This window comes from Podarcis filfolensis (genome assembly GCF_964270895.1).
Source record: "Podarcis filfolensis genome assembly, chromosome: 13".
In the NCBI taxonomy this organism is placed as follows: domain Eukaryota; kingdom Metazoa; phylum Chordata; class Lepidosauria; order Squamata; family Lacertidae; genus Podarcis; species Podarcis filfolensis.
Genome location: NC_139615.1, coordinates 29236683 through 29251139, shown reverse-complemented (window position 1 = coordinate 29251139; position 14457 = coordinate 29236683). Strand labels below are relative to the sequence as shown.

Sequence of the window (14457 nt, the reverse complement as noted above, 5' to 3'; positions counted from 1 at the left end):
AAGTTCTTAACCCGAGGTACCACTGTATAGAGAGAGCGACTGCATTTCTTTGTCTCTCGCTGTGATTATTGAATAAACTAACTGGTAAGAACTCTTCTTTGTTTCGCTCTGCTTCTTTGCTGCCTTCGTGGGAGGGATAGAATTCCCCGAAGCCTGACACTTATACAACATTTTAAACATATTTTTACTCTCACGAAGCTGGACATATTAATGCTCCTAGAACTTCAAATTAATCATTAAGAAACTTAGTGATGCCGTGGTGAGAGGACCCAGGATTCTGCAATAGCTGCAACATTGCAAGGCATCCAAGTGCTTTCAGAGCTGTCTCCAAATGTAAGGCGTTAGAGCCAATGGACACTGCCCTTTCAGCATGGAGATGGGTCATGGCTCAGTGTGAGAGCAAATGCATTGCATGTTGAATGTCCTAGGTTCAGTTCTGAAGGGCATCTCCAGGTAGGGCTGGGAGAGAACCGTATGAAAATCCTAGAAAGCTGCTGTTATTCAGTGTCGACAGTATTGAGCTAGGCAGGCTAAGGGTCTGATATGATGTTGCCTCTTTCTACATCTCTAGGTGTATAACTAGAGTGTCAAGAAGGAATAAAACAAAAGGTGTTTGCAAGCAAGTGTGTCATGCAGTTCCATTTGCCAGAAAGCTAGATTTGTCTGTTTCTCCTTGTCTAGGGCAATGATTTTCTATATACAGTGGTACCTCGGGTTACAGACCGCTTCAGGTTACAGACTCCGCTAACCCAGAAATAGTACCTCGGGTTAAGAACTTTGCTTCAGGATGAGAACAGAAATCGTGCAGCGGCGGCGCGGCGGCAGCGGGAGGCCCCATTAGCTAAAGTGGTGCTTCAGGTTAAGAACAGTTTCAGGTTCTTGAGAACGGACCTCCAGAACGAATTAAGTTCTTAACCCGAGGTACCACTGGTGTGTGTGTGTGAATTTATCTTAATGCTGTCAACGTTTTCAAGTGTACACAGTCCCCCCCATATATTCAATAAGCATTTCCCAATCTTCTTTAAATGTATGTTCTTCTTGTTCTCTTATTCTATATGTTAGATCCTCAAGCTGCGCATATTCTATTAGTTTAAGTTGGGAACTCACTTGTTTTCCATTTGGGGGCTAATGAAACATGGGCCACAAAGGCTGGGGGGCATCCTCTGCCCCAGGCCCCTGTTGGGTGGCAGGATGAGGCACCTCTCTTTGGGGCAGGGGGTGGGGCAGCTCAGAGACCAGGGATAGCAGCAGTGGCTGCCCAGAGGACTCCCAAGGAGAGGGGAGTGGAGAGGAAGATGTGGGAACACACTCCACAAGGGAGGGTGTTCAAAAAGGGGTGAGGGGCTGCTGGCTCTGAAGGCAAGGGGTGACATAACTGGGCCCCTGAATCCCACAGGGGTGGCTCAGAAAGAAGATAGTTGGTCAAGGGAGCTGTGGACTCAAAGTTTAAAACTTCTGGTCTAGGGGACACTTGGGTGCACATGTAGGCTTACTGCTGTGCAGTGTGTGAAAGAGAGGGAGGGAGGGAGAAACATAAGACCAGTGCAATTGAATTTCTCTCTATTCTCTTCACGCTCCTAGATTTTGGTTTGTAAGCTTACTGGGGCTGAGACCTATTTACAGTGGTACCTCGGGTTAAGAACTTAATTTGTTCCGGAGGTCCATTCTTAACCTGAAACTGTTCTTAACCTGAGGTACCACTTTAGCTAATGGGGCCTCCTGCTGCCGCCGCATGATTTCTGTTCTCATCCTGAGATAAAGTTCTTAACCTGAGGTACTATTTCTGGGTTAGCGGAGTCTGTAACCTGAAGTGTCTGTAAAGTGAAGTGCCTGTAACCCGAGGTACCACTGTATTGATCTGGGCCAAACTAATGCTGGGTGCTGTGGCATCTGGAGAACCAGTGGCGGATTGATTTATGCAGACCTCCACAACTCAGACAGGGCTAAACAGGGATGGGCAACCTGTGCTCTCCAGATGTTGTTGGACTCTACCCCCCCCCCAAAGCCAGCATTGCCAATGGTCAGGGATGATGGAAGTTGTAGTCCAGCAATATTTAGAAGGTTGCAGGGTGTCACCTCTCCAGAGCAAAATGGCAGGGGGAGAAATTTGACACAGTTCACATTGAAAACTGAATGTATCAAATTTGCACTTTCTGAACTAATATAAGAACCTAAACAGCCATCTTTCAAAATTTGCACTTATCCAAAGTCTGTGGTGTAGTTCTCCAACCTATGTTCACAAATATGCAGCTATTGGGGGAAAGTGTGCATAAAAATGTGTAGATTAGTCAAAACTGCATATGAAATTTGCACTAAGATATATGCTTGCTGCAAAAATTTAAGACTGGAAAAATGAGAAACCAAGAGAACCAATACTGGCAGATTCTGCTATCCCTACAGGGCCAGGGTGCAATTTGCAAGAAAGAGAGGGCAGATGGGAGGGTACTTAACTCTTACCCTCCCAGCCATTCTTTTCTATACTCCCTTCAAATGACAAACACAACTCGGAGCCCTAACTTTGCAGGATTTTGGGGTGTGTTTCATATGAGGAGGGGGAGAACCAAGTACCGTGAGCTCCTTGGGGGAAAAAAGGTGGGATAGAAATTATGTTGATGATCCACTAGAGCAGAGTTTCCCAAATTTGGGTCTCCAGCTGTTTTTGGACTACAATTCCCACCATTCCTGACCGCTGGTCTTGTTAGCTAGGGATGATGGGAGCTGTAGTCCAAAAACAACTGGAGACCCAGGTCTGGAAAACCCTGCAGCAGAGGTTCTGGGGGTGTCCTCTGTTGATGCCTGCATGTAACTAAACCTCTGCAACAAGGACGCTGTGATGGAAGATAAGCTTTGTATGCTGTCTGGCCCTGAGATTTTCAGTTCCCGGCCAAGCGAAGTCTTGCCAGCAGACCTATCCTTCCACTTGGTCATTGGTTATACGCTCTTAAGAGTCTTTGGCTGAACCCTGCTTTGGAGACAGAGTCCACACACTCCACATTCCAGAAGGTGCTGAAGGATATGGGTGCTTAGGAAAGACTCAGCAGCGGGAGCCAAGAAAAACACGAGAAAGGCAGAATGCCCTGACTTTTCAGAAAGACATCAGGGCGGAGTCTCCAAATACTTTATTCTTTCTTACTTGCATTCCATAGCCTTCCTGGTACAGAAACCCTTTAAAAAAAAGATATAGCCTTGGGTGGAAGTGCCACCTTGGCTGAGTAACAGTTGACAATTTCTTTTCGGAAACAAAAGAAGGAACGGTTCAATAAAAAGAAAAGTCCGCCCTCTGGAATGTGACATAGGCATGAATAAACGCAGGGAGGAAAAGGATTGTTTGGGAAGTTGGCTTGGATGCCCGGGGTGATGAAACCTTCAGGGAATGGAAAAGAGAGGAGAGCAACCCCCACCCACCCACGCCACTCCTTGTGGCAACGCCTCTGTCTCAGATATAAGAGGAGAATACAGACAAGGAGCTGCTAGCTCTCCCCAGCCTTTTAGAACGTAGTCAGAACATTTCTCTTGAGTGTCTCCATTTTCTGGCAGCCATGACCACCACCTACAGGCAATACACCTCTTCCTCCTCGATGAAGGGGCCTTCCTTTGCTGGGGGTTCCTCCCGGCTTTCCTCTGTCCATCTGGGCGGTGGATACAGAGCCCCGAGCATCCATGGCGGAGCTGGTGGCGTCTCCATCTCTTCCTCTCGCTATGTCTCTGGGGTAGGCAGTGCCCTTGGGGTTGGCTATGGGGTAGGCAGTGCCCTTGGTGGTGGCTATGGGGGCAGCTTCTGCAGCAGCAGCCTTGGTGGTGGCTTTGGTGGAGGCTATGGTGGAAGCTTTGTCGCTGGCGGCGGCGATGTCCTTCTGGCCGGAGGCGAGAAGGAGACCATGCAGAACCTGAACGACCGCCTGGCTAACTACCTGGACAAGGTGCGGGCGCTGGAGGAAGCCAACACCGAGCTGGAGGTCAAGATCAAGGAGTGGCACATGAAGCAGGGACCAGGTCCAGAGCGTGACTACAGCCCATACTTCAGGACCATCGAGGATCTGCGGAGCAAGGTAAATGGCAAACCAGAGAGCCTTTGGAACCATTGAATTGTAGATTTGGGCCGTCTAGAGCAATGCAATGGTGTAAAAACAGTTAAGAAAAGAAGAGTAAGGTAGCTGAAAAAAGAGTTGCTGTGGAGGTGATGCTCAAGGGATCCTTGAGCCCAGCAATAAGGGCTTCCCAGGCTGCCAGATTGCAAACCTAAGCATGGCTATTAAGGCATTTGAACCCTTTCCACTGGTTTCTGGCTTAAGCCCGTATGCATGTGTAGCTGTTACAGAGCCCAGAACAACTTGTGCCAATGCAGCTGCGACCATTTGCCTTGCACATAAGAAGAATAGCTATCTGCAATTCCTGTATGAAACTGGGGTGCGATGGAAAGTTTGGTGCTTGCTGTGGGAAGTGGGGGTTCAGATCTCTAGAGTGCTCACATTTTAGGGCTTCTCACACATTATGTGGCCAAGTGTGTTATCATCCGGATGCTTCTTAGGAAGCTACAACAAATCCTTATCCTGTCGTCTGCCCCAAATAATGCTCATGTTTCCATATATATCCTTCTCTCATTTACACACTACATTTTTAAAAATTATTGCATGCTTAAATAATCTTAGGGGTACAAATGGATTCTTACTCAGAGGTGTGGATCTCCTGAACTTAAGCTATGTCGTTCAATTGAGATATGTTACCTAAGTTAGATAGTGGTATAAGCCTTCTAAATGTAGGGCACAGAGGAATGTAGGAAGATGCCTTATACCAAGTCAGACCATTGGTCCATCTAGCTCACTATTGTCTTCACTGACTGGCAGTAACACTCTATGGGATTTGGTAGGGAGTCTTTCACAGCCCTACCTGGAGATGTTGGTGATTGAAACTGGGACCTTCTGCATGCAAAGCAGATGCTCTATCCACTGAGATACAGCCCTTCCCCATTTTCCTGCTCATCATAGGGAGGGGCAAGAAGGGCATCCTGATTTCTGGTCCACCAGTGAGACATTTGTAGAGTCAAGTCAAATGAACCAACAGCTGAGAGGTTTCCTCCAGAACACATCATATCTAATCCTTTTGATTAAGATTCTGATTAAAACAACAACCCCATATAACCTTCAGGGAAATGAAAGTTCACAGAATGACCAAGCTGGAAGAGGTCTTGTAGGCCATCTAGTCCAACCCCCTTCTTGATGCAGGAAATCCAGTTAGAGCATCCCCAACAGATGGCTGTCCTCCAACCTCTGCTTCAAGCCTACCCACCCCTAAGTCCAGGGCACCAATGAGGTGACCTTCCAGATGTGGTTGGACTCCAACTCCCATCATCCTGACCAAGGGCCATGCTGGCTGGGTGGGGGAGTGGATGGGAGCTGGAGTCCAGCAATGTCCAGAGGACACAATGTTGGCTATCCCTGTCCTGGGTAAACAGCACCATAGTCTAACTGCTTGTAACTTCAAGAGGTTTCTCCTGATGGTCAACTGAGATCTATGCTCTTACGGCTTAAAGCCATTAGATCTAGTTCTTCCTTTTAAAGAAGCAGATAACAACTTCTTCTTCTTCGCCCTCATCTATGTAACAACCCATTAGGTACTTGAAGTGCTGCTCAGCTGCTTTAGAAAAACCGGCTGTGAGACAGGTGCGCACCTGACATATAAAGTACACCCAATGTACATTTAAAGCACATGTCTTTCCCCAAAGAATCCTGGGAACTGTAGTTTTCCCATGACTCCTAGTTCCCTTAACAATTCCCAGGATTCCTTGGGGGAAGTTGGGTGTGCTTTACATCTCTGGTGTGGACCTACAGTTTCTAAAACCCTTGGTCTCTAATTATTTTAAGACTGAAGGGTGTGGACTGATGGAGGGATGGAACGGGATTAATTTCCAGTTGAGCTAATCCCTAGGAGGATGACAACCTCAAGATCAAGAGAAAGCTATCAGCTAGAGTGCATGGCTGCAGGGCACCAGTGGCTCCACTTCAGGAGCACCCAAAAGGAATACAAGGGCCGTGAGTGATGTCTGTGCTGACAGGACCCTGGGCTTGTGGATGCGCGGCGGATATGACTTGCGTTCCAAGTATGCGCTCCCTCTGCCAAGCTGCTCAGATAATGGAGGGGCTGGAAGCACCCCGGGGCAGGGAGAGGAGAGCTCTCTGACGCAGCTCACCCTTTTGTCTAGCGTCGCAGTGACAGGGCGATGAGAAGGCGCAGGAGCAACGGTTTTTCACTGGACCGAAACGAGAGATTAGGAGAGCTCTTTGAAGAGCAAACTGGCTAAATAAAACAAATGCAAGACTGCTCAGTTCCACGTTCCACAACAACCCTGTCAAGTAAGCTGCATTTCACCAGGGGGCCAGGTGCAAAAGGAGGCAGGCTGATCCTGCACCTTTAATGTGATAATAATAATAATAATAATAATAATAATAATAATAATAATAGTAATAATAATAATACTAGTAGTAGTAGTAGTAGTAGTAGTAGTAGTAGTAATTTATTATTTGTACCCCGCCCATCTGGCCGGGTTTCCCCAGCCACTCTGGGCGGTTTCCACAAAGACCAAAAATACACTAATATGTCATACATTAAAAACCTCCCTGAACTGGGCTGCCTTAAGATGTCTTCTGAATGTCAGGTAGTTGTTTATCGCTTTGACATCTGATGGGAGGGCATTCCACAGGGCGGACGCCACTACTGAGAAGGCCCTCAGCCTGGTTCCCTGTAGCTTCGCTCCTCACAGTGAGGGAACCGCCAGAAGGCCCTCAGTACTGGACCTCAGCGTCCGGGCAGAATGATGGGGGTGGAGACGCTCCTTCAGGTATACTGATGAGAGTGGGGAGCCAGGGTGGCACACTGGCTTGGAGCAGGACCTAGGAGACCAGGGTTCGAATCCCCACTTGGTAATGAAGCTCGGACCAGTCACTGCCTTTCAGCCAAACCTACCTCACAGGGATGTTGTGGGGGTTAAGTGAAGAGGGGAACCATGTGAGCTACCTTGAGTTCCTTGGAGAAAAAAAAAGATGCAATAAATGCAATAAAATAGATGATGTGTGGAACTTCAGCAGTTCTGTGCTGCCATGCCAGCTGCACCAGCTGAGACCCCCTCTTCTGCATGAGTATCCTGCCCCCTTTCTATCTGCCCACCCTGCATTTTACAGATGAGGAACTGACAGCACAACCCTATACGTTTCTACTCAGAAGTACATCCCATTGAGTTCAGTGGCACTTACCCTTGTGTAAATGAGTATCCGAATGCAGCCTGAGTTTGAAAGATGCCTCACTTAAACAACTGTAATAGAGGAGGAACTTTTTGGGGAAAAAAGATGTAATGCAGCAGAAAAGATATAATTCAGTAGAAAAGGTTTGAGGAAAAACACTGTGGAGAAGTCAACTGAGGATGGGAAGTCAATTCAGGAAACAATGTAATTATTTGATTTGAGGGGCATTGTGAAAAAATTTTTGTGTGTCTATCATCTATCTATCTATCTATCTATCATCTATCTATCTAATCTAATCTATCTATCTATCTATCTATCTATCTATCTATCTAATCTATCACCATCATCTATCATCTATCTATCTCTCTATGCCTTGAGTGAGGCTTCTGAGTTTGCTCATGGATCACCAGAAATCTCTATCCATTGCTTGATCTACTGATGTCCTTCCTTGAAAATGGTACCTAATGAGGAGCAGCCAATGGATAACAACATCAGAGAACACGTCCCTTCCTTGCTTGGCAGCAGACTTTGCCAATCTGGCAATTTCCAGACATCATGACTCTGCTATCTAGGGCTGATGAGAGTTGTAGTTCAAAACAGTTGGCAAGCAGCAGGTTGGCAAAGGCTGATTTCCAGTTTCCTCATGTTTATCATAATCCATTTGGGTGATAATAATAATAATAATAATAATAATAATAATAATAATAATAATAATATACACCCCACCCATCTGGCTGGGTTTCCCCAGCCACTCTGGTTGGCTCCCAACAGAATCATCATCATCATCATCATCATCATCATCATCATCATCATCAGGCAATATAACATCAAACATTAAAAACTTCCCTAAAGAGGGTTTCCTTCAGATGTCTTCTAAAAGTCAGATAGTTGTTTATTTCCTTGACATCTGATGGGAGGGTGTTCCACAGGGATTAGCAGGGATTGCTATTAATATGGTCAACCCAATAGTGGCAGTGATGGGTAGAGTAAGCCTGTTGGATAGATAATAGAATCATAGAATTGTAGAGTTCTATGGAATCTAGAGAATCATAGAATTGCAGGAATATGCAGCTGTCCCATATGCAGATAGAACCTGCCACTTTTACATTATCAGCACCCAACTCCAGCCAACTGAGCTATCTAGGCTGACCTGATGCATGTTATCTTGGTGCCATGAAATGCCATTATAACTTCCACCCTAGGCATCACTTAATGCCTGCTCTTGTCCTGTATACTTAAGAGAGTACATAATTCAGACAAGCCTCTTTAAGACTTCTCTTTAAGACTACTTGTTCTTTCCCCAGATATTGGCTGCCACTGTTGACAATGCTAGCATCGTCCTGCAGATTGACAATGCCCGCCTGGCAGCCGATGACTTCAGAACCAAGTAAGTTGTGCTTCCGCAGAATATGTATGAACCATGAGCGGGTGGAACAAACATTTCACTTGGAGAACGGTCTCCAATCTATGGCTCCCTGGACTGATGAAGTTGCTTCAGCTTCCAAGGCAGATCTAAAAGCCACTAAACAAGTTGGAGCAAGGAAAGAAAAATTAGGTTTAGAAACACAGAGTTTGGTCCAGAACACAATCAAGGTGTAATTAGCAGGCTGGATTAGGAAGCCAGCAAACGAGGCTGGATAATCTGACATCTCATATATCAGGAAACTTAACTGAAGGCCTGTCATGAACAACTAGTCTGAAAAAGCAAATACTGTATTTTTCCGTGTATAAGACACCCCCTATTTTGGGGGACTAAATTTAAAGAAAATGAGGGGAGATGGCCCAGAGTTGTTGAGCTTTTTTTAGAGGGAGTTGCTGCCACTATCTGTGTATAGGATGGCCCCAATTTTTTGACATAATTTTTGAGCCAAAAAACCTCATCTAATACATGAAAAAATACAGTAAGCAAAACTATGCGGAACAAAACAAAACAATACGAAAAGGGGATATCTTAATTTAATCTGCCCTTTTTCTGCTTCCAGGTTTGAGACAGAGCAAGCTATGCGCATGAATGTGGAGGCTGACATCAATGGGCTGCGCAGAGTCTTGGATGAGCTGACCCTGTCCAGGGCAGACCTGGAGATGCAGATTGAGAACCTGAAGGAGGAGCTGGCTTATCTAAGGAAGAACCATGAAGAGGTGAGAGGCAAAGCTGCCATCAACCTGTATCGCATGGCCAGTGGCAAGTAAAGCATCCTACGCTTGCTGGCTTCAGTCCTATAGCCAACCAGTGGTTGCCTGTACTGCCATGCTCAAGATCTGGCCTTTGAGACAAACCCGCATTTAGGGTGGCTTGTGACGGTATGCAGAAAGTCTAATTCATAGCAGTCGAGCAGCTGGTCAAAGCCTGCTTGCTAGCCACCAAGACAGAGCCTGTCTTCAAAGGACCATGGTTCTATTCAGTGGTGGAGTATATGCTTTGGATTCAAAAGGTCCCCTGCTAAACCCAGGAGAACTGCTTCCAGTTGTTTTGGGAGAGATGGACAACTTGGACAAGGAGGCTAATCTGCCATAAGGCACTATTCTATGTGGTTTTGGACTCCCATGTCACAGCTGGAACAGATAAGCAAATAAACTTTCTTTTTTATAAGATTTTTTATTAAGAATGTTCAGAATACATTACAATAAAAAACAAACTGATATAAACAATTTTTTTTAAAAAGCAAGTAAAAATAGAATGGGACTCTTGTCCCATACAGAAAAAGGTGAACCCTCTCAGCTCTCACCTGGGACCTTCCTTTTCTTCTCCCAACCTCCCACCCTGGGAGAACTTCCCTTCCCTGCATCTCACACAGGGTCCTTCACCAACCATCCATCACCTTCATCTGTGTGCAGTTCTCTCCTTAACCCCAGTAGAGGACAAACAAACAAACAAAAACAAAGCAAATAAACTTTCCACGTTTCCCTCTCTTTCCAGGAAATGGCTGTCCTCCGAAGCCAGATGGGTGGTGAGATCTCGGTGGAAATGGACGCTGCTCCTGGAGTGGATCTCACCAAGATCCTGGCGGAGATGCGTGAGCAGTACGAGCACCTGGCAGAGAAGAACCGCAAGGATGCTGAGCAGTGGTTCTTCAGCAAGGTGGGACTTCCTCTCAGGATGAAGGAGCTTTCTGGAGGGAAAATAAGAGTGACACAGGTTCTCAAATGGATACTCGGTGCTCTGAGTTTCATGTAAGCAACATGTGTTCTCCTTTTGCTTGCAGACTGAAGAGCTGAACCGCGAAGTTGCCATCCACACAGAGCAGCTGCAGAGCGGCAAGTCGGAGATCACAGAACTTAGGCGGAGCGTCCAAAGCTTGGAGATAGAGTTGCAGACTCAACTCAGCACGGTAAGGGGGCACGTGGAACTGGGGAGGATGATGAATCTCTGAATGTCCCCTTGGCTCTATCTCAGTGACACAGTCCACGAAGTAGGACCTTTTCATTTGAATGATTTGTGGTGCGTTTCTGGCCATTGCATAACAATGCCCACCTCCCCTCTTTTGGACAATATCATTAGTGTGTCCTTACACAGAGTGCGACTTTGCTTTTGACTGAGACACACAGGGCTCAAAAGTGAACTGTGCTTCAATCCCATTGAACTCAATGGGACAAGTTGGTGGTGACAAATGGTGCAATCTTATATGTCTATTGAGCTCGTTGAATTAAGTAGGACTTACTTCCGGCGAAGTGTGCAGCCTATATACACTACACTTTATCAGATTGCAGTCTTTGCGTTCTTTGGGTGAGAAAGTCAGAGGCGTGGCACTGAGAAGCGATGGAGCGAGTCGTCCTGCTGCTCTTGTCTCATAGCCTAGAGGCTCTGCAAAAATTTAATATGGGATGATTAAAAAGTGGTTTCATGGCTAGTTTGTCAGACTAGGACCAGGGAGACCCAGGATCAACTCCCCATGCGGTCATGAAGTTCACCAGGTGACCTAGGACCAGTCACTATCTCTCATCCTACTGTACCCGGTAGAGCTTTTATGAGGATGAAATGTGTGCCTGTGTGAGTGAGTGAGAGAAACTCTTTTAAGCTTCTTGGGTGAAATATGAATGCAACAACAAAGCTGTGTAATAATTTCCAGAGCGGTAGCTCTAGTGCAGCAAAAACAACCTAGAGTCTTGTAGTCTTGTGGCACCTTAAAGACTAATTTTTATCACGGCATAAGCATTTGTGGACTGCTTTCAGGCTTCCCACATGCATCTGGTTGGCCACTGTGAGAACAGGATGCTGGGCCAGAGAGACCTTTGGTCTCATCCAGCAGGCTCCATAACCCAAAGCTATTTGCTGATTGGACATCTGCATTTACCTAAGGACTTTAGATGCTATACCTGATTTGACAAATCTGACAATGTTGGTTTCTGTCACTTTCTCATTTTTCCAATCTTAAATCCAGTTCTCCACATCTCAGTAGTAATGTGCAGGGGTTTTAGAATTTTGTCTGAATTCTTCCTGATAAACACATTTTTATATAGACACCTTTTTTTTTGCAAGCAACATCCCTAAACATAATGAATTTTATGGAAATTTCCTCTAATATTATGCATATTATTTGGTTAGGAAGCTGCACCACAAAATCTAGAAAAGTGCAAATTTTGAAGGATAGTTGTGTTTTGGTTTGCAAACCAAAATCAATTTCCCTCCATCCCTCCTTGAAATATTTCATGAAACCTGCTAAGTTGTGGGTGAACATATCAGATGACACAGCGATTCTTCAAACAGCTCTTGTTTATTCACAGGCCAGAACCGAACTGAACTGAAGGGTTCAGTCAGCCTGCTTATACAGAGCTCCATTACAACGTAACTGTAACAATTTTCTAAAACTATCCAATCACTGAACGTAACTTTCGATCCCTTATTTGCATAACTATCTACAGTATCCCCCTGCTGGCCCAGGGTGAGAACTTCAGTACATAACAAAACCAACGTGCAGCCCACTACTGTCATTGTTATATACACCTGATAATCTTCCAAAGTTCTCAAAGCAATGAATGTGACCCTCCTCTCAATTCTCTTCCCCCAGAAAGCAGCACTGGAAGCCACCCTGGCAGATACAGAGTCTCGCTATGGCTCCCAGCTCGCCCAGATCCAGGTTATGATCAGCAGCATGGAGGAGCAGCTGGCTGAGCTGAGGTGCGACATGGAGCGCCAGAACCATGAATACAAGATCCTTCTCGATGTCAAGACCCGCCTGGAACAGGAGATTGCCACCTACCGCCGCCTGTTGGAGGGAGAGGAGGCCCAGTACGTAAAAGAGGGGCTGGGATGGCTGTGCTGGGGAGGGATGGCAAGAAGGGAGTTCTAAAACAGCTCACATGGAGCAAAACAGGGAGGTTCCTTCAGTATCTTAAAAGGCAATTTTATCCAGATTTTGGTGGTGCTGGCATTAATAGACCCATTCATTATTTGATTATCTAATCAACGAACAACACTGTAATTGGTACGCAGCCCTGTTTCCATATTTAAGAGCCATATTTAGGATTTTTTTTTTGTATTATCACACTGGCATTTCATAATGTATTCTAAAAAAGCAGCCTGCATTTCTAACTTGGCCATGTTTCTTTCCTCCTTTTCTTACAGCATCAGTTCCCAGTACAACGCAGCTGTGTCCGGAAGAGATGGTAAGAATGCATGCCAACTAAAAAAAGTTCAATTCTCAGATTATGGGGGAAATATAGGAGAGGCTTTCAAGAGGCCCTGACTTGTCCCATTTTTAGCCAAACCCAGTAGCCTTCTAAAAACAGTAGCTGAAGGACCACCACAAATGGTAAGGAGATGGTAAGGAGATAATCTGAACACTGAGACCCTTCATCTTGTGTGATGTTATCTGCTGCCACTGCTAAGTGAGTCAGGATGAAGATATATCTGCACATCAAAGAGCGTTGTTCACCGACTTCACCATCTTGGATTGCAGTGTTACTATCACCCTTGGCCAGAATCCTGAGCAGATTTCAGGCTGTTCAGAAAAACATGATGGTTTCCTAAACACACTTACTGGGAGTAAAGCTGTGCACACATTATACATTTAAAGCACATTTGAAAATCATTCTTCCCCTCAAAAATTTCTGGGCACGTTAGTTTACCCCCATAGAATTGCAATCCCTAGCAACCACAGTGTGCAGAATTCTTTGAGGAGAAAATATGCTTCAAATGTGCTTCAAAGGTATAATGTGTGTGCAGCCATAGTCACGCTGAACTCACTGAACTCTGAGCAAACATGCCTAGGATTGCACTATTAATTACATCCCAGCCCACACAATTCCTGTTTCCCCCAACAATTCCAAGTAGATAAGAGGAAAGTAGATGAGGTACTCATCTCTGCTATTCTGACAGGGCACAGACGGGGAGTAGGTGCTCCTCCAGATGTTGTTGGACTCCAACTCCCATCAGCCCCAGTCAGGATGGCCAATGGCCAAGGCTGACAGGAGTTCAGCAACATTTGGGGGTGACCCACAGGTTTCCCATCCCTGTAAGACATCCTACTTTTGTCTCTCAACTACATATATTTTGCAAACTGCTTTGAGGTTGTTGTGTTTTTTTACAATCAAGTGGCGTGTGAGACAAGTTATGAAATAATATCAGGAGCAACTTCCTGGGGTCTTCTGTATGTGGAAACGGAAACATTAACCATTCTGCTCACAGGCCCAGAAAGCAACAGAAACCTTCCAGCATTCCTTGTTCCTTCCCTCAAGGTCTGATTGGCTCCCAGTTCAGCCTCCCAGTTGGCTGAGGACCCTATATAAGCTTCTCAGGTCCTCTAACCTCCTGATCATTCTGTTTTTGAGATGGAGTTATCTGGTGAAGTTATGAAACATCTGAAGAGGAAATAAACCCTCTCTCCAATTCTTCTCTTGCAGTGACGAAGACCTCACGTCAAGTCCGCATGATTGTCGAGGAGGTTGAAGATGGAAAGGTCGTCTCTACTCGTGAGCAGGTCAAACAGTCCAGCTATTGAAAAGAACCTGCCATCAATGGTGCCCCAAGTCTATAGTTCTGTGGATACAACTGAGAGAGTTTAACATCACAGAATCTTCATGCGTTCTGCAGTATGCCTTCCTTTTTTATTAAAAAAATAGTTATCAGCAAGTTTTCCAAATTAACAAAAACAACACACATTTACTGTTATGTATGTGTGTGCATCTACATGAAACCTTTGCATAAGGAAGAAAAAGCACACTGTTAGGTGACCTTTACAGTCAACTGCCTTGCTTGCTACTAGCTAATAAAGCATTATTTCCT

At 45.5% G+C, this 14457-nt stretch overlaps 1 protein-coding gene across 1 annotated transcript in view; it reads left to right on the top strand.

Moving 5' to 3' along the window:
* LOC310748666 (uncharacterized protein) overlaps window positions 1-14457 on the top strand; it is a 31952-nt gene extending 17495 nt beyond the window's left edge. The window contains exons 9-16 of the mRNA XM_083584514.1: window positions 3450-4049; window positions 8540-8622; window positions 9218-9374; window positions 10153-10314; window positions 10439-10564; window positions 12242-12462; window positions 12799-12839; window positions 14076-14457. Coding sequence (XP_083440640.1) covers window positions 3450-4049; window positions 8540-8622; window positions 9218-9374; window positions 10153-10314; window positions 10439-10564; window positions 12242-12462; window positions 12799-12839; window positions 14076-14173 — 1488 coding nt within the window. The 3' untranslated portion in view covers window positions 14174-14457. The remainder of the gene's footprint in view (window positions 1-3449; window positions 4050-8539; window positions 8623-9217; window positions 9375-10152; window positions 10315-10438; window positions 10565-12241; window positions 12463-12798; window positions 12840-14075) is intronic.